This window comes from Onychostruthus taczanowskii, unplaced genomic scaffold, assembly GCF_017590055.1.
Source record: "Onychostruthus taczanowskii isolate IOZ18803 unplaced genomic scaffold, ASM1759005v1 scaffold73, whole genome shotgun sequence".
NCBI lineage: Eukaryota > Metazoa > Chordata > Aves > Passeriformes > Passeridae > Onychostruthus > Onychostruthus taczanowskii.
Window position 1 is genome coordinate 2,015,767 of NW_024505118.1, and position 27,972 is coordinate 2,043,738.

At 37.0% G+C, this 27,972-nt stretch overlaps 1 protein-coding gene across 1 annotated transcript; it reads right to left on the minus strand.

The window, feature by feature from the left end:
• Positions 1-728: 728 nt before the first annotated feature.
• ZPLD1 (zona pellucida like domain containing 1) lies at positions 729-20,746 on the minus strand. The gene is made up of 10 exons (XM_041422445.1): positions 20,641-20,746; positions 15,240-15,460; positions 12,756-12,937; positions 12,027-12,099; positions 8,876-8,973; positions 8,200-8,280; positions 7,211-7,382; positions 5,775-5,883; positions 2,766-2,795; positions 729-904 (listed from the first exon to the last, which is right to left on the minus strand). The coding sequence occupies exons 1-10, from the start codon at positions 20,744-20,746 to the stop codon at positions 729-731; spliced, it is 1,248 nt and encodes a 415-aa protein (XP_041278379.1).
• Positions 20,747-27,972: the final 7,226 nt, after the last annotated feature.

Below are 27,972 nucleotides of genomic sequence, written 5' to 3' on the forward strand. Positions count from 1 at the left end.
ATGTGGAAATGAAAATTTTATCTGAGAACTGAAAAACTCACGGGGTAAAACTTGCCCTTAACAATAAGTTAGTGAGAGTTTTACTCTGTTGCCAAATTATGCTCCAAAAATAATTTTCTGTGAGAAAAGTTTGGGCAATACTTGATACATTATACCTCCACAAGCCAGTGGAAGATATATTTAAGAAAATACTTCCAAATTACAAATAAGTAAAAGTCACTTGTTCCAAGCCTTTCTGAGGCTACTTTTTAGCCAATACACCTGAAAAAAAGTCCCTCCTGAGACACACTGGTTTTTGTGAAAAATGTAATAACAAAAGAGAAGTTATCCTTATCTTACTAGGTGTTCATGAACTTATGAACTTTTCTGAATATGTCAGCCTTTGTATTAAAGTGGCATACTTGGAAAGGTTCTCATCTGCAGCCTCTTCAGCTTTTAGACCTTACTGAGCAGATGAAGACGTGAGCTCTATTGTCAGCACATTCATGGGCAAATGTCATGCAGTCTGATCGCAAACACAATTGAGATTCTCAACATTTTCTAGGCTTGTTACCAACGTCACTGCTGCTTGCCTACACAACATCATCTAGCAAATCTACACATACAGAATAGCTGGAACAGAAGCTGGATACCACTGGAGTGTTGCCTTTACATTTCTTTTTAATGGTATCGTACTTCACAGACAAGAAAGGCAACCCCATACAAAAAGTGCAAACAAATCATCACTTTCAATTGAAAACTGGGTTTCGGATGCCACTCAGGACTGAACTGTTGGGCCAGTTCCTGCGCAGAAGGGTTAGAGAACATACAAAAAAGAAAATGCTTGAAATTCCTAGGACGACAATGCCTGAAATCAGCGCACTGGTGACTGTGTTCATCTGGAAAGGAGGTCCGTTTGGGTGAGCTGCAAGGAGAAGAAAAATTCTCAGGTGACATCTGGTTTTCTCTCTCATGAGTGCCAAACACCCCTTCCAACACCCAATATACAATATTGCAATGAAGGAACTAAAACTAACTGTACCTCAGAACGAGCGCCTGTCTACTTGGATAAAGATTATCTACGCATGTTTTGAAAACAGTTATTAATTCTTTCAACATCAATCATGTTGGGGGATAAAGACCTGTGCCTTCTGAGGCATTATCTCTCATCTGCCAGTTACTCGAGGCAAGACTATCATTATCCAAGGCCTTATCCAAGAACTTATCCAAGGACTATCAAAGTAGATGTATAAGGATTTGTGGCCTAATCAAGTTAATGAAAGGATTTCTTCCCCACTATCATTATCTACATTTCAATTCAAAGTCTATATAAATCAGCAGACATTTCTGGCACCAGATATTGGACATTCTGCAAGCTTGTTGCACACCTTCAGAAAGGACTTCTTAATATGTTTATAAATTCTCTGGTTGGAAAGGTGACATATTTAATACTTATTGTAGATCAGCAAGATGCTCATGGACCAGTTCTGAAATAATGGGCCACATACACCCACAGCCGGTACTGTGTTTTCCAGCAGCAGGGGGAAAAAAGCATTTGAGTACCAATGAGCATTTGTCATTTCCAGTGGTGGAGAGTAAGGCGAAATGACAACACTGTCTTCATGTGAGAAAACAGCCTGCTCCTCCCAGAAGCAGCCACCTGCCCTCAACACCATTAATCCCACTCTTCTCACCCCAGACGAGAGGAAATCAGCACTGTTGATCTGGTTACCCTCCCCTTCCCAACACCGTACTGCTTTGTGGCTGCTACAGCAGTAACCTCACCTCACTCTACCTCTGTGGTCTCCACAGAGACAGCAACAGGCAAAGGAAAAGCTTTTGCTCTGGGATTCAGAGGATGATTCTTTTGTTGGATGGGAAGAAAACATAGCAGCCATCAACAGAGCAAACTGTGTGCAGCAAATAAAGAATTTGCTTTTTATCATTTTAATTATATCCATAGGTAGGAGCACACCAGGGAGCAATTAATTACAGGGAGATCTCTCCATGACAGACAAGAACAGCAGCTGCTTTTATTTGTTCTAAACTCAGTAACGAAAGGAGCAAATAGTGCTAGAGTTCAGAGGACAGTTGTGTTATGAAGAAACACAGGGTGGAATGGCCCAATGTACCACCTGATCATCCATTTTAGCCATCAGCCACTCCTTGTTACCAGCGAGAATAGTAACAGATAGGCTGAAACAAGTGTTCCAAGTGCCCAAAGGAAAAGCACCCTAAAACTTAAAGAGCTGAACTCCCCTGCAGTCTATTTCCTTCACTACCCTAGCAAGGCACGAGTTCCATCCAACTTTCTCCCCAGGCTCCTTGTGTGGTTAAATGCTAGAACAAGACCTGAAGCTCTGACCTTCTGGCTTTGAGACATGAACCAAGCTAGAGTGCACATAACAACATTTTTCCTGCTCTACTTCTGCATGGCATGGGCAAATTTTACTGCTGAAGTCTGGTTTTGCATCTGGTGGCTATAACGTACCCTTCACCCTCATATGCTGTAGCATCAGATCTTTATTTCAATTTCATCACAGGAATTAAAAGTTTCAATGTAGATGGTGCTGGGTGCACAAATTAAACTGAGAATTCCATACTCACCAATCACTTTCTTTTCAGTGCATGTTGGTATTGACACATTTAAGCAACAAAAACAAATAAAAAGAAAAAAAAAAAGGAAAAAAATCCCAGTGCATAGATATTAATCAAAATGATTCATCCTCAGTTCTGCTTCCCTCATAAACCCTTTCTTATGTTTCTTGAAATTCTGATTAACTTACCAAGCTGTGAATTGTTGGTTGGCGTCTCATCTATATAAAAAAAAAAAATTGTATGTGTCATTGCTTTAAAATACCTATGCCTATCTCCTCCCCTCTTGCAACAGAAAAGCAATAGCTGGAGCTTTATTTTAAAAATACATCAAGTCTACATGCCACATGGACTAGCAGCTTTTAGCATCTCTGTTAAAATATGGTCAATAACATTAATTGCATGTCATTGCTTCATTTTTAATATGAGGAGATATTAAAATATTAATTAAAATTTTTAGTGTCTTGTGGAAAAACAAACCAACACCACCTTAAATCAGGAATCTCTTAATTCCTGAAAAGCTGGCCAGTTCTGTTGTCTCCCTCAGTAAGAACAGAAGCATAAACACAATGTTATCTGCAAGCCCCTTCACTTAATCATATTATAAAATCACTCTATAGGAAAAAACTTGAGTTTTACAAGAAAAAATATGTCAGCAATCATAACTTATTACAAAAGCTCTTTTTGCCATGCTTATTTTCCTCTTGGCAGTCACATAGTGGCTTTATATTCAGGCTAACATTTGGATTTTGTCTTCAGTTTTTACTTACCAGTGTCCATTTCAGAATTACATTTCTTGTGACTGTTTTGGGGGCTTTTTGTGCAATCTGTGAGCACAGTTCACATATACATTTATTTTGAACAGCTGTCTCCCAAGCTTAAGTGAGACACCCATCAAAAGCTACATAATTTTAACTTCACAAGAAGATCCCTGCTTTGTTTCCATACAGAGACTAAAAAATTTTCTTCTGTGTACGTCTGCTGTAATGACTTATTTTGGATTAACAAAAAAGAATAATGTTTCTCTGAAAAGAGCCAAATGTTAGAAATATGAGTTCAGAAACTCACGGGAGAAGGACCATCACTCTTTTGCAGCAGCACTCTTCCGTTCCTACCAAGGCAGCTGCATCAGCAGCTCCACTGCCAGAGCAGCTGGTGACAGGTCATGGGGGGACCTGGCTGCCTTGAGGAGCCTCTGCAGGTGCTGATGTGCAGAGGCCAGCCATGGGACAGCTTCAGCTCCACCCTAATTGAGGGAAGGGCACATCTGTGCAGTCCTACTACTGGCGTATGGACCGTGCTGAGCCAGGTTTCATGGGCTCTGGACAAATGCATCTGTGCTAAAGCCAGACCAGAGTTGGCCTTGAAAACAGTGTAAGCGCTTCCATGCACCCTCACATCAGTGCAAGCCAGCACTGCACCCTGGCATCCCTCACCTAAAATTTACCTAAATTCAAAAAAATTATCCAAAATTTTCCAAATTTATCCAAAATTATTCATCATCCAGATAGTTTTGGTCAAGTTCTCACATGATCTTCCCCCTTTTAGTTTGTTAACAATATTATTCATAAGTCTCCTGGTTCTTACGAGTTTATTTTCACAAAGGGAATTGACAGCAGGAATAATTCCTTATTTCTGATCCAGAAGAAAAAGGGAAATGCAAGTGAGATTGAGCAATTTGCCCAATGCCAATCATGAAATTCATGGCAGAGTTTAGAATTTAATCCCATTTTTTTCAAGTACTTCCCATTAAGCCATCCTTCTGCCACCATGAGTGGAATGGTCCAAAAGCACACTATGAAGATGGAGAAATCAAGAAAGCTTTACCCACCCACCTTTAGAATATGCCTAAAAAATTATTTTCTTTTTTCTGCCATATTCATGATTTCGTTTAAACAACTTCAACAGTTGCCATGAAATTACAAAATTGTTTATACTTTCTTTGGCACCATTAAACATCCATCAGATCTCTTTGCTTGAAGCTATGCAATATTTAAAGATAATTGATCAGTATCCTTTTTTTAAATTTTTGAATTGCAAAATAGCATCCACAGCATTTGAATCATGAGCTATATTACCTACCAGGGGCGGCTTGTATAAGAAGTTGTATCTAGTTTCCATTCCTTGCCTAAGGCAGCATTACTCCAGCATGCTTGTTTGGCTGAGCAACTCCGTCATTCATTTCCCATATGTACTCATGTATGCAACTTTGAAGTTAGTTCCTCTAACTTTTTCTTGGCTAATCAGATAGAAGCAACTCTAATGGGACCATGTATAATGAAAAAAACCCTCTCATTTTCATTGCAGATATGCTGCTCATAACGGAGCCTGTTTGTTCTAGAAATGGTCTCTTGTTAGGTGGTTCCCCATCCTGGAGGGTCAGTTGCTCTTTTTGTATACAGGTACAACTACTGGGTATTTAAAGAAGGATTTTATTCTCAAGTTTTAAATTAGATTTCCTAACCAGGTTTAGTCCTGCTCTCACCATCCTAAACCTAAGATTGCTAAGAACAATTGCTTAACTGCAACTACTTATAATATTTGTAATTTGTATAACTTAAAAAGCAGTCATATACATTTTTTTTCAGAGACTGCAGGTTACATTTAGAGCTGCCTTTTATTTTTTTCCTAAAACAATTGGCAATAAAAATGAAAGTCAGGGAATTTCACCCTCAATTTAAAGCAGTGAAATTTGGCCCACTGTTTAAAATTTACAATGTGTTTTTCCTATTTCTTTCTTATAGCTGAATATAAGAATAATGCACATTAATTTTAAGCAACATGTAGATAAAAACCCAGAGGGAAACTGGAAGAAATGGTGAATAGAAAGTGACAGTGAATATTCATTATCCATCCAAATTAAATTGCAACACTGAACATAGCAACTTAAATTATATTATCTCCAGTGAAATCTGATGAAAAAGAAGTCAACCCACTGAGTCTGGACTTTTATAATGGCCCTATATGTATAAAAGTATCCCACAGTGATTTTATTGGAGGAGGAAGCATGTGAGAGCCAAACAAAAATACTAGCTCAAAATTTCTACCAAACAAAGTAGTAAAAAATGTCGTAAAAAATATTCAGCAGTAGTAAAAAAATACTCATCAAAAAGTCACTTCAAATTTACATTAAACTGCAAAACATTTCCCCAGGTTTCTGAAATTGCTGCAGTCCATATAGAAAGATTGTTTATTCCTACCACTCCTTGTAATGATGGGGCCAGCAGAGATTACAGCATTGCCCGATGTGCTCTGAGGGCGCCAAGTCGTCCTTCCACCAGTGTCTCTCCTTTCTCTGTTGCTGCAGATCTGAGTGGTCAATCAAAACAATCATAGACTCAGTGTGGAACAGAACTGCAGCCTTTTTGTGCTTCCTGATGTAATATGAACACTTTGGTAAGCAATACTACAACTTTGATTTTATTTCTTAGTACGCATTAAATCACTTTGCAATAAAAACATCTGCAATATTGCCTGGAAGTGCATCTTATAAATTCATGGCTTCCCATTTTATTTTGCCTCACTTTGTTTACAAAACTACATTGCTGTTGTGTACAAGATCCATCTTATAGTATATTAAATTTTCAGTAGTTAATTTCCCAAAGCTATGTTAACAGACAGTTTTCCCTAGCAAATCTGTTTTGCTTGACAATCCCTATTCTTGCAAGCTTCTTGAGTGAGAGCTTGCACATATTCCATGGAGTTCTAAATAGCAATGACACACTACAACAATCCCCAACACTCTCATCCGAATCCACTTTTAACGTTTGTAATCTAACATCTACCTTAATCTACTGTACTCAAGAGTGCTCCAAACAAGAGCATTTCCTTAGTTTCAGCTTCTTGTGAAAGAACTTAAAAAATCTCAGAACATAAATTGAACTCAGAATTAATTATGTGAATGCGTAACATAAAAATATAAAACAACATACAAAATTTCAGGAGTACACTGAAGTGACCGCACTTTAAAATTCTAAATGGGAAGTCATTCAGTGGGAAACAATGCAGTGTTCTGAAGACAGCACAGAACTTTGTGTTTATACGTTTATTTAAATGTTTCTAATTCCAAAATGTATTTGTTGTTCCTGATACTCCTAAAATTAGTTAATTTTAAATGGACATAACATCATGAACTTCAGCGCAAGAGTAGTTTTCAGATGATAGAAGAGATGATATACTTTAAGGGGCATGGTATTTTTTTTCACTGTGAGAAAATTCCACAAATTTTTCTTGTCAGTATAACAGCACTTTCTATAGTTTTAACTTTTCCATAAACTATATTCTAAGATATTTCTCTTCATCCACTGTGATGATGGATACCTTACTACTATACTAAGAACATCAACCTGAAAGCCATCTCAGAGCTGTTACTTTTAAAATTAAGGACCATAAGGCAAAGAGGTAATTTCTCATATATTCAATAACCTGCATTTTACAGGTCTAGTATTATTTTATCTCCAGATGACAGTATTCATTTCCATATTCTTCAACAGTAGTTTCACATTCCTTCAAACACAAAAAACATTCTTACAACAGTCTCTACAAGTCGCTTTCATTCTGTGCCATCCAAACTTCCATAACATTTGTATGCAGAACTCCAGGATGTCTATTTTATATCCAAATAATTACAACTTACTGGAACAAGAAAGGGACAGTCATCTGCTCTGCACAGCTTCGTCACACAGTGAAGGAAGACCGTGGACATCTTCTGGTTCTTGTGCTTCACAAAGCGAAACACCTCAAAGGAAAACCGGCCCATTTGACTCTTGCCATTTTCAATTATGGTTGTCTGCGGGTCCTTGTCACAGCTAGTTTTTGTAGAGAAGAGTGAAACTGGGATGAGCAGCTCTGTTAGTATTTTGAAGCTCTTAGCTGGGAATATCATATCTTAAGCAGCAAGATCAACCCTTTAGTTCCAAGGAAATGAAAATATCTGCAGACACAATCTGCCTGTTAGGCTGCAGGTTCCTGTGCTGAAACACATTCCTACAAAAATACTTGTTTTGTTTTGCAGCACCACAGCAATAACCAAGGTACCATTTAATTCCAGCGCTCAAAGAAACTTGAGACCTGACGCAAGAAGCAATCAGGTATGCTAACCAGTATAGACAGGTAACTCCAAATGAAGACAGTACCTCTCCATTAGGTATCATGGATAAAATTTAATTTGAGATATTGCCAGGATGCTTTCAAAGTTCCAATTCAAAGAAATGTTATTACTGGGAATAGAAGTAGGAGCATCTGTTTATATTCGATCATTTGCTTAACTACTTTCCAGGACTGAAGTCTCTGATGTTTCACATCACTGTCATTCACCACATTCATCTTTGGTAAAATAAAGGCCAGTTTAACCATTCACTTTAAGCATTTATGTTATCTCTGGTAGAACTACTTTGGATATATGCTTTTCTACCTTCATAATTCTTATGATCTGGCACCTGCTTCTATGCTTATGTTCACCCAAAAAGAAGCTCTGACATGCTATCTATAAGCCTAGCCCTTGGTCCTGCCTACTAATAATGCTTAAAATTTCCAGGCAATTTAAGACACCACTATTGAAGAGGTTTATAGTTTGTTTTTTTTTAAAGAAGTACCAACAAAATACTGGGTTTGCACAGGACCTACCTGAAGAAAAGATCATATCGAAGATCATCACTAGGATTGCCAGATGGTGTGGTGTAACAGTAGTCCATCAAAACATTCCACCTGCGCAGGGAATAAAGGGATAGATGAGGGGAACTGGCAATGCGAGTGTGGGGGATATGAGTGAGGTGAGATGAAAGGACAGTACAAAAAAGCATACAAACAGGTAGTGCAGGCTGTTACAGTGAAACTGAGTTACTGTATTAAACAGGTCACATGCCAGTCATCCTGTTTCTTCAACTACTTAGAAGATTAAACAGCACAACATAGCAGCAGAACTTTATAAATCAAATAATTTGATTTTATGTAAGTCAACCACCACACCAACACACTGCACACCTCCTCTCAGAAATCATGGCCAAATAGGACTAGAAATCAAAACCAACCCACTTTTAAAACCCCTGGATTTTCTTTAAAAAAAAAAAAAACAATATAGGATTTAAAGTCTAATTCAGGAAAACTTTCATAATGAGAACCGCAGCAAAATATGCATTCACTGCCAAGGACCTGACATCCTCCAGCTGAGAGCAGTGATTATTGAACACCAACCATTATTTTGAAATACAAAAAGCTATGAAGAAAGACAGATGCTTCTAAATCAGATAAGTAACAATAGCTGAAAAGCAAGCAAGACAAGAAATAACACCATCTATGGTACCTGCCATCAAGGTTGGTTGCTCTTACAGCTGCATATATTTTGGTTTTCAAAGGTAAACCTGTGCTTGGAATAAGGAGTTGCTGGCTGTAGGTTGAATCCTGTAAAACAAACACTGCCTCAATTGTAACAGAAATTGCATTTTAACAACCCATCTGCATCCAGAGTGAGCTCTCAGCAATTTTTCTGACCCTTCTGTGTAGAATGATTGTTTACTTTGCCCTCTGTAAGGGAAGAAGCAAGAAGCAATGCCAGAGAAATTGCCTACAAGTTTGTCTGTAAAGACTGGCTTTGCCCCATGCAACAATTTGGGAGAATATATGATTTAATAAGGTGTTTTGATCAGTGATTAAGGAAAACACATCATTCATTGACACTTCAGTAAGTCTCCCAGAGTTTACAGGCACACATAGGAGCTACTCTGGTGTTCTAATAGGGGAGCTTTACTGGGCTGTCACACTGCACTCTTTCCCAGGAAAGGTTGCCAAGGTTATTTGAATTACTGGAGTTAGCAATGTTATCCATGAGATGTTATATATTTTGAGCTATAGTCTGGGAGAACAAAGACATTCTGTTATGCCAAAGTGTAGTTTCTGTCAAAGCTGGCTTGTTGAAAACTACAAGTAACAAACATTTTCATTTAAATTCTAGTATTTCAAAAGAGCTGTTTCAAGAAAGATGTATTCCACATAAAAGTTGGGAATTCCCCATATACTACTACTTAAATATAGCTGTTTTATTGGGGCTTTTTGTTCAAAATCTAAACCATTAACGTCACTTTACACTTTAGCAACAAAGCAATGAAACAGATCTGTGAGACAGATATTAATTGAGAATATCAAAATGCACTACCTGGTAAAGTCACCTTTGTCAAACACAGTGCTAATGCAGATAGCACAGTGACTCAGAAAGTTCAGACCTCTTGTGAAAGTTCAAAACACTCAATATATATGAAAAAAACTGGTAGAAAAGATTTCCACCAGGTTCATTGTGGCAAGCAAGACCATGGCAATCAGCAAATGACAGCAACAAGAGGGTTTACACCAGAGACCAAGTGATTTTTTTTTCAAATGCCAAAATTAACAGCATGCCCAATATCTAATCTATGCAGTATCAGAGGCCTTCAGGTAGGTTTGCCTTCTTTCAAATTAATTATACATTTCTATAACACTTAGTTCTGCCACACTTTGCAACTGATTAAAAAGTGCAAGACCCTCACTATACACTCCATAGTCGCTCTTTTATTCTTTAAGAGTAGTTTTTATTCATTTAGAGAGACATTTGCAAAAAGGCATAAAAGCACATAGCCACTCAGGCTCTGTGAAAGCCCATTAAGCATTTTGCTATTAAACTCTGAGTCTACCATAACAGCCCTTATCTTTCCTAACAATGACATGTACTAGCATCACAAAGTAAATCTGAACAACATTTTGTGACAGAAGACATAGGTAAGCTTACAAGATGAAGAGTCAACATTAAGAAATAACACTACAGATAAATTTGGAGAAGACAGCTGCTTGCAGTCAAGAAACAAATCTGTACACATCCCCTCACTAATAGCAAGGGTGGACATGAGCCTTGAGGCCCCAGACAAGGACTACTAACGGGGATCAAGTGAGCCCACAAGACAGCAGGTCTCCAGAGGCACTCCCAACAGGCAGTGCAGGCAGTGCACAAGCTGTCCATGCATTCATCCAGCCCTGGGAAGTGATGCACAGAAGGGCATATCCACCACTGAAATCTGCCAGCCTTAGCAGAATTATTCACTGACAATGCAACTTGCTAGGGCAAGTAATGTGACTGCTACCAGGATGAAAAGACACCACTGTTCATGGTCAACTTGTAAACTTAAGGGGTGGGCAGGATGAAAGTACATTTTGGCTTTTGGGGATATCTGAGGGAAAAAAAATGTGCTCAATATAAGCATCAATAGCATTTATTCCTGACTGTTTGCTGAACTGAGCCCTGAAAGACAGTCAACATACAGTGGTCAATGCTTGGTTTGACTGAGAAATTTGCCTATCTGCATTCTGCCCCATCTTTTTGATCACAGGTTTATTTAAAAAAAGGAGAGAACTATAATCATCATTTTAACAGATTATAGGTTGTTATTTGGGGCTCTGCTCTTTCAAACAAACGTGATTTTTTAGAGAATGCCATTGAAAAATGTCCTGTTGCAATATTTATAGCTCATTATGTTCAAAGCATAAAGCATTGACTTTTAAATCAGTTGCATGAATTATAACTCGGCAACACGATGGCATGAATAATAATGCAAAAAAAATCGAATTCATAATTTCCAAAAATGATGCTTGATAGATTGAAAAATTGATATTTAAATCAGGTATTTAAAATGTATGAGTAAAAATTTTAATCAACACAAAAATATAATTTCAGGGATTAATGTTAAATAGAGGTCCTTGCATTTTTCATGTTTCAGTGTCACCAACCCATTTACATGGTAAAAGCTTTTACAATAATGCATATTCAAATTATCTAAAACATAAGGAAGAAGCATTGGATGAAAACTGTCATAATTATTAACCCTTAAAATCTTTAAAGTCCACACTGCAAGGCAACATGTGAATCAGGATATAGATTTGGAACTGATTCATCCTTGACAACAACCACAGATGATCATAACACTCTGATGAGGCTTGAACATAAAAGCCCCATGGCCAAAGTGCTACAGTTCATTGCTATGGGAGTAGGTGTGGAATAATTGTATAGAATTCTACAGAGCACTCTCTGTTTAAGCACAAAGCACCTATGCACACACAGAGAAACATAATAAATGCAAACAAAATATGCACTCTACAGTATGATTGTTATGGCTACAATTGATTGGTCACATGGCACTACCAGCTGAAAGGCAGAGCTGTAAATTGAGGAACTGTATAAATACAGGACAAAAAGACTGTGTCTGTCCTCAAAGACCAGCCACATAAACACAAGACAGCAGGTACATGCAAACAAAAAGGAAGAAGGAATTCAGAGATGAAAGATGCCTGGAAGAAAGGCTTGGCTCACGGGAGAAGTGGGAAGGAAACCGCAAATTATGAGGAGGAATCTCTACTTTTGTCTGCTAAGACAGTTTGTATCCACATAGAGAAGAGATTAATTCAGTCCAGGTCATACTGTGTTCTATACTCACATTGTAAAGTAACAAATTCAAAGTGCTGATAAATGTACCATTGTTCTCTCTTACAGAAATAGCAGCTGATGACCTACAACAGACACAGAAACCAAAAACCATCATGAAGAAAGATACCTTATTTTTGTTTTTGCATACTTCAGTAGGCTTTATCATTAAAAAACTCAATGAGTCATATCACAAGAGTTAATTTATGCATTTGGGTTATAAACTTCAGAAACAGGAATTTATAGTGAAAATACTGACAGTCTTAACTATGCATAAAATAATGGATGCTACTGGAAACACAAATCAGAAAAATAATTAGCAAAGAGGCAAAGTGACAAAATGGATCTCAGTTCACATGATGCACAAGGTTTACTCATGGAAATATTTTCTTTTGTATTCTATATTTACAAGCTTGCAAACTATTTCATGAAGGGTATTTTTGTTTTGTTTTGTTTTCTTTTTCTGCTATAATTTTTGAAAAGAAAACCTGAATTTTAAGGGAAAATTTACATTTTTAAGGGCATCTTCATAACAGCAGGTATTCATAAATTACATTATCTCATATAATGATGCTACAGAATTTTATTTTTCCTTGCAACACATCTTCTTTTGGTGTTTTTCCTTTCCCTTTACTCTTAAACAGCCAAAATTGCTACATGGACAATGCTGTTATGGCATGCACATATACATGCTTACACAAACATGGGGGTGAAACACACAGAAATGAAAAAGCACACTTACGAAGCAAGCTGGGTATTGTTAACCAAGTACTCCAGTGGGTAGCTACAGCTAAATTTGTACAGAAGCCCAGGCAAATAGCTGATAATCGTTGGTGGGTCTGGTGTATCAATATAGCCTGAAACATTACCTATCTGTACCACTGAGGTATTTCCATAAGCATTGATACCTCGAGCTGAGGATACCTATTGAGGAAGAGAGAAAATTATTATTAGCTGAAATTAACTGTGTAACAGAAAAACCTGAAGGACACTGATGGTTTAGCCCATAATTTACTCTGAAATATCTTCACTAAAACTTTCAAAAATTAATTTACTTTTAAATCTTCCTTGTGTTCTGTTTTTCACCTCCTTGGAATCAGGCATATAAAATTCACAAGCTGTATCCCTGTTCTTAGAACAGACTTGAGCAACATTTGAAAATAATTATGAATCTTGGAAGCATTTTTTTTGGTAGGTACTTTTTTTCTCTACATTCCCAATGAATTCATGCCACTTATTGGAAAAAAACTAAAGCAACTTTTCTATTACTGTTAAAATGTATTACCTTAAATGAGCTTCTATATCCAGTAAAAAGGCCAATACACAAGCAATTTTGTTCACAGAAACAATATTTGTTCACTGTTGAGCTTCAGTTTGGGCACATCAAAAATAAGGAACTTTATAAGCAGACACAAGCCAAATAGCTGAACTTTGAGTGTGTCACTTTGTTTATATTATACCTTTCTAAATCTTAAATATAAGCTATAAACTGTCAGAAATTACAGGGCTGAAAAGTAATACATAATTAATGTCAATGCAACCTAAATTGTATCCATGGGCACGTGCTTTTCTGTATTGCTCAGCTCACAGAGTGTGCAGAGCCTGAAAAAAACACACAGTCCTCAGGAAAACTGAGGGACATTTCTCTGCTGGTATTAGTCCAGGCCCACTCCACCTGTAGCTACTGGTCTGAATAAGGGGGTTTGAAAACAACCAAGAACAGCACAAATTCCTCAGCAGGCACAGACACAACAAATTAACATGGCACTGGACTTCTACTGCAGCATTTCTTTTGTAGAACTGTATTAGCAAAACAGATGTTCTCAGTAGCTTTAAAACACATGGTTTCTTAAAAAAAAACATTTCATTATGGAAAAATCATCCTGAGGTGCACGAGTTGTAACATTTTGTAGTAAGTAGCACAGGATAAACAGCAGGAATTTAGATTTCTTTGTCTACCAAAAACACACCTAGAAGACAGAAGCAGGTATGCATTTTGCCCACAGCATACTTAATAATTTTCTAAATGGCACAAAAATGTTGAAAATAGAATTTTCCAGGATCTGAGTTTTTGCCTAAACGCTACAGGCTAAATCAGTGCTCTACAACTAAAGCTTTTTTAACTTCCTCACCACCCTACCCCCCATAAAGTAAAAAGCTGAGTCTACTGTATTACAAAAAGATATGGGTTTTACACAAGTTCTGCCTGAACTGTTGTCTTTTCTTTACTTTTATTGAAAATTAGCTTGAAGGCCTTTGCTGTGAAACACAGCCAAGAAATTCAGGGGGTTGTAAAATTCCACTGTGGGGAACATGATAAGAAATGCTCCCTACTCCATTTTTGTCTTTATTTGGGGGCACAGCATGAATAAACAGAGAGGATGGGGGAATATTTTTTGTTATATTTTTAGCAGCTACTTTGTATTCAGTGCAGCCTGGTGGGGGACTTCATTTGGACTTATGAGGTGGGGGACTTCATTTGGACTTTTTGTTTTGTTTTTTAAATATCAAGCCCTTACAATTATGATCAAATAGCAAGTTCAGGAAGTTGACCAGCTACACAGGAACAGGAAGAAGTTGCTTCCTGGAAAATTCTTCTACTGCAAGTCAGAGAGGTGATACAGCTGGCAAAGAGAGTCTTGAATTGGCTGAACTGGTTTTTTGTTGAAATTTTAAAAGAAAACTCAGCCTAAGGCACAGAGGCCACAGACCATATCAAACATTTCAGCAAATTTATTAGCAACAAAACAGGGGGTTTGTTATAAAAACTGACAGGGATCAAGTACAAATAAGAATTTTGGACAAAATAAAAGCCTTGAGAATAATACATTTTTACACATTTTTTTTTTAAGTTATTCAGAGGTATTTTGATATCACTCAATGTGATACACATGAACTGTGAAACTCTCCACTTCTGCAAAATCTAAGGCACGGTCAGCAAGATTTTTAGAAACACCTTGGAACAATCTTTCTTCCACTCAAAAAATACTTGAATTCAAATTATACTTTCTAATCAGAGGACAAATGTGTGTCCCGCCATATTTTCTCAATAGTAATCAAGATTATAAGTTACCAACTTTCTCTGGTTTTCTTTGATGCATGCAATGTTTCTAACTGGGTAAGACAAAGTAAATATTGTCTATGAAAGATACAATGCTGTCAAGGGCATTCACTTGATCCTATGTATACACAGCCATGCTATAATTTCACTTTGATTTGGTCTTACCACTAAAGTATTTCCACAAGATTCCAAAGTACTCAGATTGATGATGAAAATGACCACTGCTGGAAAGGTATTGTTATTGATGAAGCCCCTGCAGTGGGCATCCCCATGTTTCCCATTCAGTGCCAGATCTGTCTCAGAATAACCAGAAAAAAGAACTGTGCAAAAATTTATCTTCATAGTAATTGTCTGTACTCCACAGAAAACATTGATATCTCGCTCAGCTGCAAGAAAAACACAGGGAAAGACATTGTAAGAAAATTTGAAGTAATCATTATACAACTATTGTAGCAGTTAGTCTAGCGTTGTTACTTCCAATCAAATAAATTTTGAGATTTCAGTTTCAGGAAAATATTAGAATATAAGGGTAGGAATTGCATTAGTCTGAGGAACAGATTTGACTCTACCATTTCACTGAAGAAAAAACCAAGAATTAATATAGTAACACAGTGTAACCAAGCAAGAAATACATTAATCCCTCGGCAAATCTTTTAGTAGCACATTCATAAAATGAAACACTGCAACAGAGTAGAAAACATCAAGTGGTTAAATATTTGGAGTCTGATTAAGCAGCCCCCTCTGGAACAGAAATTTCCAGCAATTCTGAGAAATAGAGAAGGCCAAGCTCTGCCTCCCAGCCCACTCTGGCATGGAAACTGGCTACATTTTCCTGAGTTATCTGGAGTCCACTTTGCATGAGATCACAGTCTCGGGCTGAGCAGACTTTGAAGTACAATCAACAGCATATCAGAGTAATTTATTATGATCTCTCCAAGGTTGGTTTTCCCTGGGTTTTGGCTTTGGAGATTTTTAAGGACCATCAACTTGAGCTTTAATGAAAAATCAGTTGGCTCGTGAAAGGCTATGATCAATACCACAAAGCATCTTGCAATTTTTCATTCTGTGCATTATGACAACACAAAAGACCTAGAAAGAAGCAGCTGTTAAAACTGATCAATTTTTGAACAGCAAAAAAAAAAAAACTGTCTTCACCAATGTGACCTTTTATTCAAAAGTTCTGAAGATTTTTACATTCTGAATGGAGAAGCATCAGGTTCAGATACAGACACAAGAAACAGATTATTTTGCTTTAAAGCTCTAACATTGCTCTTCTTTAAGGTCTTCTTTGCCCATAGATGGCTGGAGGGCTGTTCTGGTGTTTTCCCCTAGTGCTTTACAAAAATACATACTGCATTGTGTTAAACACAGACATTACTCCTTTATAGAACTAATTTATTACATCTGCTTAAAGATGTAATAAATCTTATTACATCTTTTTAAGGGCTATTAAAAATTGTAGAACAACTTCAGTCAATACTGTACCATTAAGCCTGCTAAAATGAATTGCTTCACTTCATAGTCATAGCAGAGAGGAAATGAAATTTCCATTACAATGAACTAGTTCTTCCCTCATGGTAAAGGAGCACAAGTAGTTTAATTTAGACAGCTTTAATGGTGACTTTCAAACCAAAACAATCAAGTGCAGAAAATAAAAGGCCAAACTCAGTCCTGAGCTAATTCCATGACAAATGTTAGTCACTGCGTGTAAATTTGGGTGGAAAGGTACTGCAGGCAAGACAGGAATTGAAGTGATTTGGCATGAAATTCTTCTGGTTTGTACACAATCCCACTAATGTAACACACAAAGATCAGGAAGCAACATGCCTTCATTTTTCTCTGCAGGAAGACTATTACCATCTGTTTAATGAGTGTACCAAGGTAGAGGGGCCAGCACAAAAAGGGGAATGGCAAAGTGTGCATTTATGTTTCCTTGGACTGATGCACAGTCAGATCATAATGAATTGCAGGATTGCAAAGTAGCTCAGTTAATTTCATAACTCACTTCAAGCCTTTTCAGAAAGCAGAATAATAACTTTACCAATTAAGTTATCATTACTGCTTGCAAAATTATCATTTGACACTATGGGAAATGAGACCATACCGTATAAAACCAACTTCTGCATGATACAGGAGGATACACAACTTTTCCAGACTTAACCTTTCCTGCCCACTGCTTCATGAGGAAGTATTGCTGCCAAATTAGTCCATTCCAGAAATAAAACATTTTTTGTGCAGAAATTTATCTGAACCCAATCCCAAACAGATCTAATGCCCTCTTAGATGTTAAATATCTAGCATATTTCTTGACAATTTGGGAAGGTAAATATTATTCCTATATAAGTGTAAAGAAACAAACAAAAAAAAGTATTTGCATTTCTGCATTAAAAGCCTCTGATTTTCTGAGTCAGAGGAGTGATGGCTTGAAGGTTACAGCACCCAGCTGATGAAGCCTTAACTATAATGCTCTCAGGGTTTCCGTACAGGAAAACTACTTGTTTTCTTTCTGACTCAAATCACACAAGCTACCTACAGCCAGAGGTGCTCATGGATGTCTCCCAAGCAAGAGAGTAAAGCCCAAGAGGTACACGGATCCTACAGAAACAGAAACCATCTTGAATTATGGGCAGACTCATTGGGGCAAATGCTGGGAGCTCCACTGCCCACTTCTGCTCTGTTACCCCTCCACACATTGACAATTCACCCCAGGGCAGGCATCAAAAAAACCCTCAGAGGACAAAAGCTTCCAAAGATCACCATTGATAAGTCATTCCATCAGAAGAGGAATGAAAAGATCTGTGCAGTCCAAAACCAGTTTCTCCTCATGAATCTCCTCTTTGATCAAATCACTGCTTTGATATTGAATTAAAATGCACAGTGTATGTGAAAAAGCTGCAACATTTTCTCAGTCCCTACTAAGTTCTCAACATGAACTCAAGACAAGAACCTCCTGAATCAAAACTGCATGTCCCAATTGGAGACAGACTGCTATGGCTCTATGCCCCAGAAGCCTTCTAAAAACTATGCTTTACTGCAATGCAGAACTAAAGTTTTTGTCCTGTGTAAGCTCTCTGAACGATGGCAAGATCTAACCTAATTATATATTCTCTAGAACACATCTAGCTTTGGTACACAAAAAAAATCACTGTATTTTTGTCAACCAAAAATGGGGCTATTTTCCCTTCATTCCTGATGACTATTGCATAGCTGCACTCTAAAATAAGCCTGCAAACTGCAGAAACAAAAGTTCTGTTTGATTGTCATCTTATTTATGCAGCACTACTCCTATGCAAGAAGTCACCTAAGCGATGAATGATAAAAGCACAAACAAATGAAAAATGGATGAGCTCCATGGTTCCTCTAGGAAGGCTTTGTTTATCCTCTTTGTGGAAGACAACTTCTATTTCTTATCAACATTTAAAGAAAAAGAGACAACTTCAACACCCAATGGCTTCTCCAGTACCTGCATATCATGCTTGGAATTCCAGCTGACAGAAATAAAGACTCCTTGTGTGGAAAAAATAAGGAGCAGGAAGAAAAATCTATCCATAAAAAGGTTCTGTGAGTAGTATCTCAGCCTGGAAGATACCAGTTCTCCTTTTTGACCTCTCCTGAGCCAAGTGCTGGGGAAACCAGCACAGGAAGAGTGAGCCCCTTCTCTCTGGAGAGGCTCTCTCCATCTTCAGCAGCCTCTCACGTCCACTAGCCCCAGCTCATAGCAGACCATTCTGCATATTGAAAATAACACCTGTCAAATTTGGGGCAAAAGGGGTTCCTGGCTTTTACCTCCACCTCAGATGCACAACTAACAAACAGAATTATTTTTCTTTTGTAGCTCTCAAAATCAACAGTAAGCCTGTTGATTAAATCCTGGCCTTTGAATCTTTTATGACAAACAAGAAAAAGGACTCTGGTCTCAGCTCATATGGCCAGTGAGGGGTGATTAGAATTTACTTAAAAAAAAATCTGTTTGCCTGTAACGTAAACAGATATTCTCCCCAGTCAATGAGATTTGGCAGACATGGAATCTGATATGACTCATTTTTATGAGGCAGAATTGCAAGAGGCCCCTAAATACCCTCAATAAGAGATGAATTCCATTCGCAGGTATCACATTGCAAACAAACATTGGCACAGAGCAGGTGCAAAAAATGACCAGAGAAAAATTTTAAAACACAGAAAGAGGAACATAAGCTTCCCTCTACCTGTTGCAAACATCTCAAGAAGCCTGAAATGGGGACCAGATAACCCACAATTGCCTAAGAAACTCAAAAGGTAGCTCTGAAGCAGATGGGCAAAATTCACTCACACTTCAGAAGCAAGCCTGCAAAAATTCATTCTAAGAAGCGGCATATATATATATATATATATATATATATATATATATATTATGAATAGAATAGGATAGGAACACATATATATTAAAAAGTAATACTCAGCTAAAGTGTGATTTTCTCTAGGGATGGAGACAGTGTATTTGATCTTCTTTGCATGTCTTATTTCTCTGTTCTTCATATTGATTAAGTAGAAAAGAATCAAACCCACTGTTGGTCCTTATGTCAACAAAACACCTAGCAGTGTGATGGTCACACGAGAATCAATAAACTGACTTTCTGCCTTCTGCTGACTTACATTTAATAAAAAAGCTGACCCTTCCTGAAAAAAAAAATCAAAACTTTTATTATTCAGAAAGCAACAACAGGAGCGGTATTACAGTGTAATACTACACTGAGTGTTCATTACTGAGCTATTCAATTCAATCACTATCTCAGAAAAACAAGATGTGAGAGAGACAGTATTCACAGCCTTCTTTTTATTATTATGATTCTGCCCATAATACAACTGAAGCAGGAAGGATCAGCAATGTAATAGAAACTAAAAGGATCCTTTGCCTGAGTAAACCCTGATACCATGCCACCAAGACTGACATTTCATTTCTATTTCTCATTGTATTAACAGCTCTGAACACCCAATGTCCCCAAAATTACTTCATTCCCATTTTCTTAGAGGAAGGAAAATACATCATCCATAGACAAAACTCATTGCTTCACGTGTCCCCAAGCAAGGCCTTAATGTTGAAGTGAGGCACTAAAATTTTGCCATCAAGATAATTTTGCTTAAAACAGATACATATTTCTTTATTTTACTAAAAGGATATAATTATATTCTCTAACTCAAGAAAAGAAAACTATAAAACCTAAACATGAAAGAAAACCCAGTAAGAAGTGTGAGAGTGTTAAATCTATAGATAACATTTACAATAATATGAGCTCTGGTAAATGTCTTGGACAGTTTAGAGCACCGGCAAAAGCAGGTCAAGCCCCACTGGTGTGAGGGGAATTGTTTGCTTTGCTACCAGGCTGAATTTGACTCATTGTGCAATTAAGAAGGAAATAAAGTGCAGCATTAGGCAAGTTCATTGTCACAAAAACAGTTAACACTCACTTAATGTGGAGTCCTACCCCCAGGCCTTAGACAGATTTAAAACGCTGTATTTAAAAATAAGCACTGCTTTGAAGCAAGACAATAAAGAAGCCATTAGAAAAAAAGTCTATTAAATACTTACCAGGAAACCTGCTATGGAGGTTAGCATCACAGTTGTATCCATTGAACTGAGCAGTCACTGGGAGCACTTTAATCGTCAGCAGGAGCAGCAACCATACCTGTTCCATTGCAAAACCTAGCAAAACATTGAGTGGTTATTACACACATCTGTTCATTGCATTAAAGATGCTCACTGCAAACATTCTATAGCTCAGGAGGCGATGGACTCCAGCAAAGGAACTGGGGATAAAGCTCACAAGCTTGTGGGAATGAGGCCACAGACAGCAGGGCCCATTTCTCTGCTCCTGAGTAATGTGCAATTTCTATTAACTTCTACAACTTTCAATCATAACTTGTGGCAAAATAAAAGGCACATAAGGATAAGAGAAAATGGAAAAAACAACCCTAAAATATATTGATAGTTTAAAATTGCTTGAATATTTAAATTCCAACTGTTTTTTTTTTGATGTTTCAGTGTAAAATTCCTTAAGAAAGATGTCTTGGCTAAGATTAAAGTATTGTTCCAAGTCATGAAAAACCATAGAAATAAATGGTTAGCTCAGCAATTCTCAGGCTCAAGATCCTAGAATAAAATTTGGTTCATATCTATTTGCCAAACATTTGTTCTTTGCAGCACAAATGCAATTAAATTGCTTAATACAATTAACGCAATTAATTTGCTTAATACAGAGAGCTAGTACAGATACTTGCATCTACTTGAATTGTATCTGGCAATCAGAACACATGAATTTCAAGTGTCCTCAGTAATGATTCCTTTAGCAAGGAAAGGCTCTAAGGTGTAACACCTGTGGTATTTACCACAACCAAAAAATGCCCAACTTCTTACACATGTCTGTCAAAAGCATCCTAAAATATTGAGATTTTTGTCAGTAAATCCAAGTGCATTATTTTTTTTGTTTTGTTTATTTTGTTTGTTTTCTTGGGTTTTTTTATATATGTAAGATTTTGTAATTCCAGAGAATATAGCTGCTGATGTACACCCCAAATGTGGCAATGCTCTCCATTTGCCTAGACAGGAACTCAGCAGTTCTAAGATTTAGGAAATTGCTTCCTCTAAGACTACAGATCACCTCTCTCCAAGTGGATAAGGCACATGTGCAAACTCCAGGGATGGAGCACACCTAAATGCAGCCATACCTGGCATGGCAAGGAACTGTTCTGCATTGCTAAGAGCTGGCCACAGCACATGGAGGGAACACTTGAGACAAACCCTCATTCTTTACTGGATCTTTCAAGGTGTTACACAGCAGCCTGAGCTGCTTCTCTTCAGTAATACAAAGGCTTTCACTAATTTTCAAACCATGCTCTTTTAATGCTCTGCATTGAAAGAAAGACCCTTAGAGGACACTCCCACATGCATTGTGAATGAACAGATCAACTTCAAGAAAACACTGACCCAAATTCTTCTAAAAAGTCAAAGGTGTGTCCAACTGTACAATGATTCCTGTGTAATTCTGCTCAGAAGTACGCGGAATAAAACGCAGAATTGGAAACACGAGCTTCCAGATAAGCATGCACATTTGGGAGGTCAGGTGTAACTTTTGCTATTATCACATCCAAAAGCAGCTCTCCTACCTAGTTCTTCACAACTTTCTCAACGAGTGAGTTACAGCAACAATGCAACCTCCTTTTTGTTTCAGGTGGATACTAAACTCCAAACAAAAGCACTCTGACTCTTAAAAATTTTTCCATTAGATTCCTGTGGAGATTGACAGCACTTGCAGCTAATGTTGATGAAGAATTGTGAAAACATAAGAAAGGAAAAAAAAATTTCCAACTGGGTTGCTATGAAACCTCTGTATTTTCATGATCTCTTCACCCTGTCCATCACTCTCACATGGAGAAGCACAGCAGTGTTTTGCTTGTTTGTTTACTATGAAAATGCGTACGTTATTTTGAAATAAACATCTTTTCTTTCAGAAAGCTGGCATTTCTCCAGCATTCTGGAGCCTTACCTCTGCTTGTACATACAGCAGTTACATCAATAAAGTGGGTATGACTTTTCTCTTGTATATGGGCTGGTTTCTGATGTCCATTACAATGGGATACATCAAGGGCAATTTACCTAGATCTAAACCTGAGTTTAATTTTCTAACATCCACAGTGGTTTTCTGCTAGTAAAAAAAAAAAAAAAAAAAAAAACTTTGAAAAGAGTTAAATGAAAGGTGTCACTGATAAAGCTGTAATTATTATTTTAGATGAAAAATAGAAGTTCAGAATAAATTCTAAAATTTTAATTATTAAACATAACTTAAACTGCTGCATTTTGGAGGAAGAATAGATGATTGCTAAGGAACAAATCTGAATTAAGACATTAAGTATTTATAGCATTATTTCTCTAGCTGTATTCAGAACAATTCAGATATTACCATAACCAAAAATGTCCTACTTGCTTTTTGGCTATTGACTCATCTGCATATGAATCAACATGCAGATCCAAATCACCAATTGAGCTGACTCCTGCTGCTTTTGTTTAAATAAGCTACAAATATGCATTATTTTTCATTTTTCAAGAGAACTGCAGGGCTAGAAAGCATCCTGAGAGGCCAACATCACTGATCTGCCCACTCCAGACACAATTAAGGCAGCCATTCTTGCTTTTCCAGTCTGGTCTTAAAGGCCCCTAGCAACCTATTTCTCAGCAGAAATTTCTGAACTTCAGCCCTCCCAAATGTATAAGGCATCCTAAGCAAAAGTTTTGTACCATACCAATGTGGCTGACCATTTAATACAATTATAGACGCATCAAAGTTTTATCAAAATATTAACAGGAACATGATGTTGTTGTTGGCATATAAATATGAAACTAAAAATCCATGCTATCTATAAGATAGCATGCAAGTGTCAGGAATGGGATTTACAATCCTGGAGTGAAATTCATGAGGAAGAGACCTGCCTTTTTTTCTTCATTTAATATGCAATTCTTAGTATGCCTTTTTTGAGAAATGCAGCTCTTGGTGGTTTAACAAAACAAAGGCTTCTTTGATCTACAACAAACATATTTGGCTGTTAAGAAGATTTCCAGGATTAAAAAGATGCCAACATATACTGCAAGGGAAATCTGACCCTTTCTGTTCATTAAACTCCTAAACAACAAATCCATATCATGTTTCACTGATGTACCAAGACTCAGGCCCTGCTGTTCTGTGCTACTCATCACTGAAGAGTACAGAGAGGTCAGAGCTGCAACAGGCAGTCCTCACTTTAATTTTCATCACTTTACAAAGCCCTTGTCCCTGCTTTGATAAACTTCGTCATGTCAGAAAACCTGCAGAGAATTCCCAAGTAAAGATGTTTATGATTTAAACATCACAAGCTTTTGCAGCCAGTTTAGGAATTTAATTCCACTGAGAAGCTATAATTTGATTTAAATTCCCTCTTCTTTCCTCTGTCATGACCTGATATTCATTTTTCTTCTCTCCCATCCTCCCTAAAAAGATCTTCAAAAATTTTCCATTGTCAACAACATTCACTGACTCAGCCCTACATTTTTAATGAATTGCATTTGTGAGCCAGTTGTGACTTCTAAGTACATTATTATTTCAAATATTCTTCCTGTGTTTTATAAAAACTTCCTATAGTCCACTGCTAATTCTCTATTTTTAATTCACAGGGTATGGTAGTTCAGCAGACTAATATGGTGATCCTCATGCCTTCTGACTGGATACATTTTCAAAAATAATAGTTAATAGTAATAACAAAAATTTCTGAAAGACAATTATAGATGTGATGAGCTCATAATAAGCTGGTGCCACATTTGTAAGTGTTTTCACACATGCCCAGTATACCTAGTAGCTGCCTAAATATTGTCCAGCAATGTACATCAGGTATCTACAAGTAATGGAATAGGAACATTACTTCTGCTCACAAAAATATTTTCAAATTATCATTACATAGTTCAACAAGTCCATCTCAGTCATCTCATGACAAAATAGTTCCTTGTCCTTCTGGCTTGCATTCATCTTTCTGCCACACTTGTTTCTGCATGTGCACCCAAGGTGTGAACAGTTGTGAAGTGCATTTACTGTGCCACTGCCAGGTCCTCCAGAACCACTTTGCTTCTAAACACACACGAGACTGTTTGTCATCACTTAAAAGTAACCCAGTAAACAAAAACAGAAGAATATCTCTCTACCTCAAGTTCTTCAGTGGAATTTTCTCTTTTGATTTGTACATCCTGTTGAAATAAATTATCCAGATTGTTTTCACTATTGCCTTCCACTTTATATCTTATGATGCAGATAAAACAGGACTTAGATCTTTACAGCAACTGTTTTAAAAATAAGCCTATCAAAAGGTGATAATTGTCTTTTTTTAAAAGATTTTTTATAGAAAAAGGGCAACTGAGATGCAAAGAACTTTAAGACATATTTCAACTACAAAATTTCTCTATGTTTGTGGATAATCTTTGGTTCTGAGACTTTAAAATCTTTTTTAGAATGTTCTGTGCTTTCACCCCATAGTGCCATCACATTTCTGACACCTAGAAAAACCTGCAAAATGGAAAAAATAAATATGTACAGACACGCACATATCTATACCTACATGACAAATGCAAACACACAGAGGCAGATACATGAGCCTTGAAGTCCAACAGTTTCCTACTAAACCTAAGAACAGCCTGTATATTCCCAAAATTACAGTGTTCAAGGCTCACAGAAAATGTAATAATTTGACATATACAAGGAAATAATAAAAATAAGAACATCAGAAATCAGTACACCTCAAGATGTACAAAACCAGCTGATTGTTCACACAGGGAAAATGTGAAAATACTTTTGTTTTGAATAAGTAAACTAATCTCTCTCACAGCTATTCAGAACACAGCAATTGTGGACTGAATGAGAAAGACCATGATTTAAAACACACATTAGTCGGGCACAGACTTGCCTTCAGCATCAATTATCTGGCCTCAGAATGACCTGAATGTGTTTTTCAGTCATATTTTTGCCCTCAGTTCTTGAGATTTGTAAAAAAGAATCCTGAATTAGCTCCATAATATATTAGATTTCTAATTAAATATTGGGACAAAGCTTGGAACACCTCCTTAATCAAAATACTACCAGAACCAAACAGGAGCTTTCCCTGACCAATTCTAAATCATAGCTAAAGTCTCAAATGCTAAGATGTTTTGTGAATCAAGTAGGTGCCTATACGGTCCCAGGAAAATGAGACTGAAGAAATTTTTGCAGCTTTTGGAAAACAAAGCTTTTGATTTGGTCCAAAAGTTAAAAAAATTCTAGTGTAAGTTAAAAGAATGTTGTTATTTTCAAGTCTTTTTACAATAATCTCTTCCACAGAACAAAAAAGCCAAAGGGTCTGAGAAAGAGACGTTGAGTTTCCACAAAAGGAAGCCACATCAAAACCATTAGACTTTCATTTGAAACACCTCAGATTTTCACCAGCACACTACACTGGGCAACTCATATTCAATATCATAAAATATTTATACAGAAGTAATATATAATGTGCTTATGAATTGAAATGAAATAATTCTAAACCCTTCTGAACACCAAAAGGGTGAAAACCTACATCTGCTTCCAGAATTCACAGCTCAGTATTTTTTGTGAATCTTATGACTGTAGTGAGAAATAAATGTGTATGTTGGGTAAGTAATAGAAGGCTTACAGCTTTTGAATCTATAAAACCAGGTGTGTTTAGAGAGAGGCTCTAGTACAGGTCCATCTGAAGTTCATCTCAGAGCCTCAGATAGGCAAAAATCCAGCTGAGACAGTTTTTCTGCCTGCCTAATGACTAGGGAAATTATTTGGTGTTCCATACTGCCAATAAGCCCTTAAAAAAAACCAAACAAACAAACAAAAAAAATCCTACCCTCTAACACTTCAAAACATTCCTAATAAACTTTTAAACATTGTACCTTAGCATAGGTGTATGTCTTTATTTTAACAACCGATCCTTGGATGCACTGACTTTTTTTTTAATCTAGTCCGAAAAGAAACTAAGTTAACTGCATATTTGCAATGTAAGAAGAGAATGGTGATCAAGTGAATACTACACCTTTATGAAATATTTCCAGGAGATTTATACAAAGCAGTATAATACCTTCTTCCAAGAAGTCAGACTACTGGGAAAATATAATTATAATAGTATAAATAAATCTAAACAGCTATTTGTTGAACAAGCCAGAGATCTTGACTTACTAGGTCTATTTAAATTTATTCACTTGCAAGTGTTGAGGTCTGTTTTCCTGCTATTCTGTGCTAAATAGCATATTTATTCTAGTGTTTCCTACATCCACTAGTGAAATAATATTCTTCAGATATCTTCCCCCTACAGAGTTCCATATTACTTTCACCATAGCTCTGCTTAGTAATGTCTACTGCATCAGAAAAACTTTGACATCAGCAAGATACCTGAGAAAAAAGAAAGGAAATTCAGTATAAGATTTGGAGACTATTGCAATGACTAGTCTGAAAAGATCATTTTAGCTCAAATTTGGATGTTCCTGACAAATCACGACCTCCTTTTAATCATTAAAATCCACATAATTTGGCTTGTGTGCTGCTTTTCTTTAATTTTGTGGTTTGTGGTTAAACTCTTTAGTGTGCCCTCAGTGGATGCAACTGAAACACCAGGAACATAAACCAACTGAAAACATTCATAGACTCCCTACTGAGGTCACTGCATTCCTCACTCACATCATAAAACTAAAATAAAAATCATGTTGGATTTTCTTTATCTTACTTCAGCCACAAAACACTATAAACAAGCTGATGACAAAACAAGAGCCATCAGATAAACACCAGCTGTGCCACATTCACTTACAGGCTGGCAAGCACATATAGAAGTATCTGTAATGAACAGAACTAGAGTGTTTAAGAAACTGTCTAATTAATCCAATAGTGAGGAAAAAATGGGACCATTTAGCTCTATTGCAGCTGCTCTACATTGTGTTTCTCTTTAACTTTCAGTGGAGACACTGCAATATGACAATCACTGAGACTAAAGCAAGTCCAACATCACCTTGGACTGAAACACAAAAGTAAAAGCTGTGTCATGTCCCCTGCACAGGTAGTGTACAAAGACTGCCCCTAAAACCTGGAACTAAGATTGTTCCTAAGCTTAAACACATTCTCCACACGTGCACATTCAGTCTACAGATTTCCTTCTCAGACCACTGATCATTATGGGGGTTCCATCAGTTAGCAAATTTACAGAGACTGTCAAATCATCTGATAGATGCCCCTGAAGTGTCATCACATTATACCAGCCTTCAGTTGCCTCTAACCATGGTCTGGATTCAAACACACTGACCTAGTGATGAGATGCTTTTAATCCTATTGCCTGACCCCAGAGCCCTGCAATCACAAGG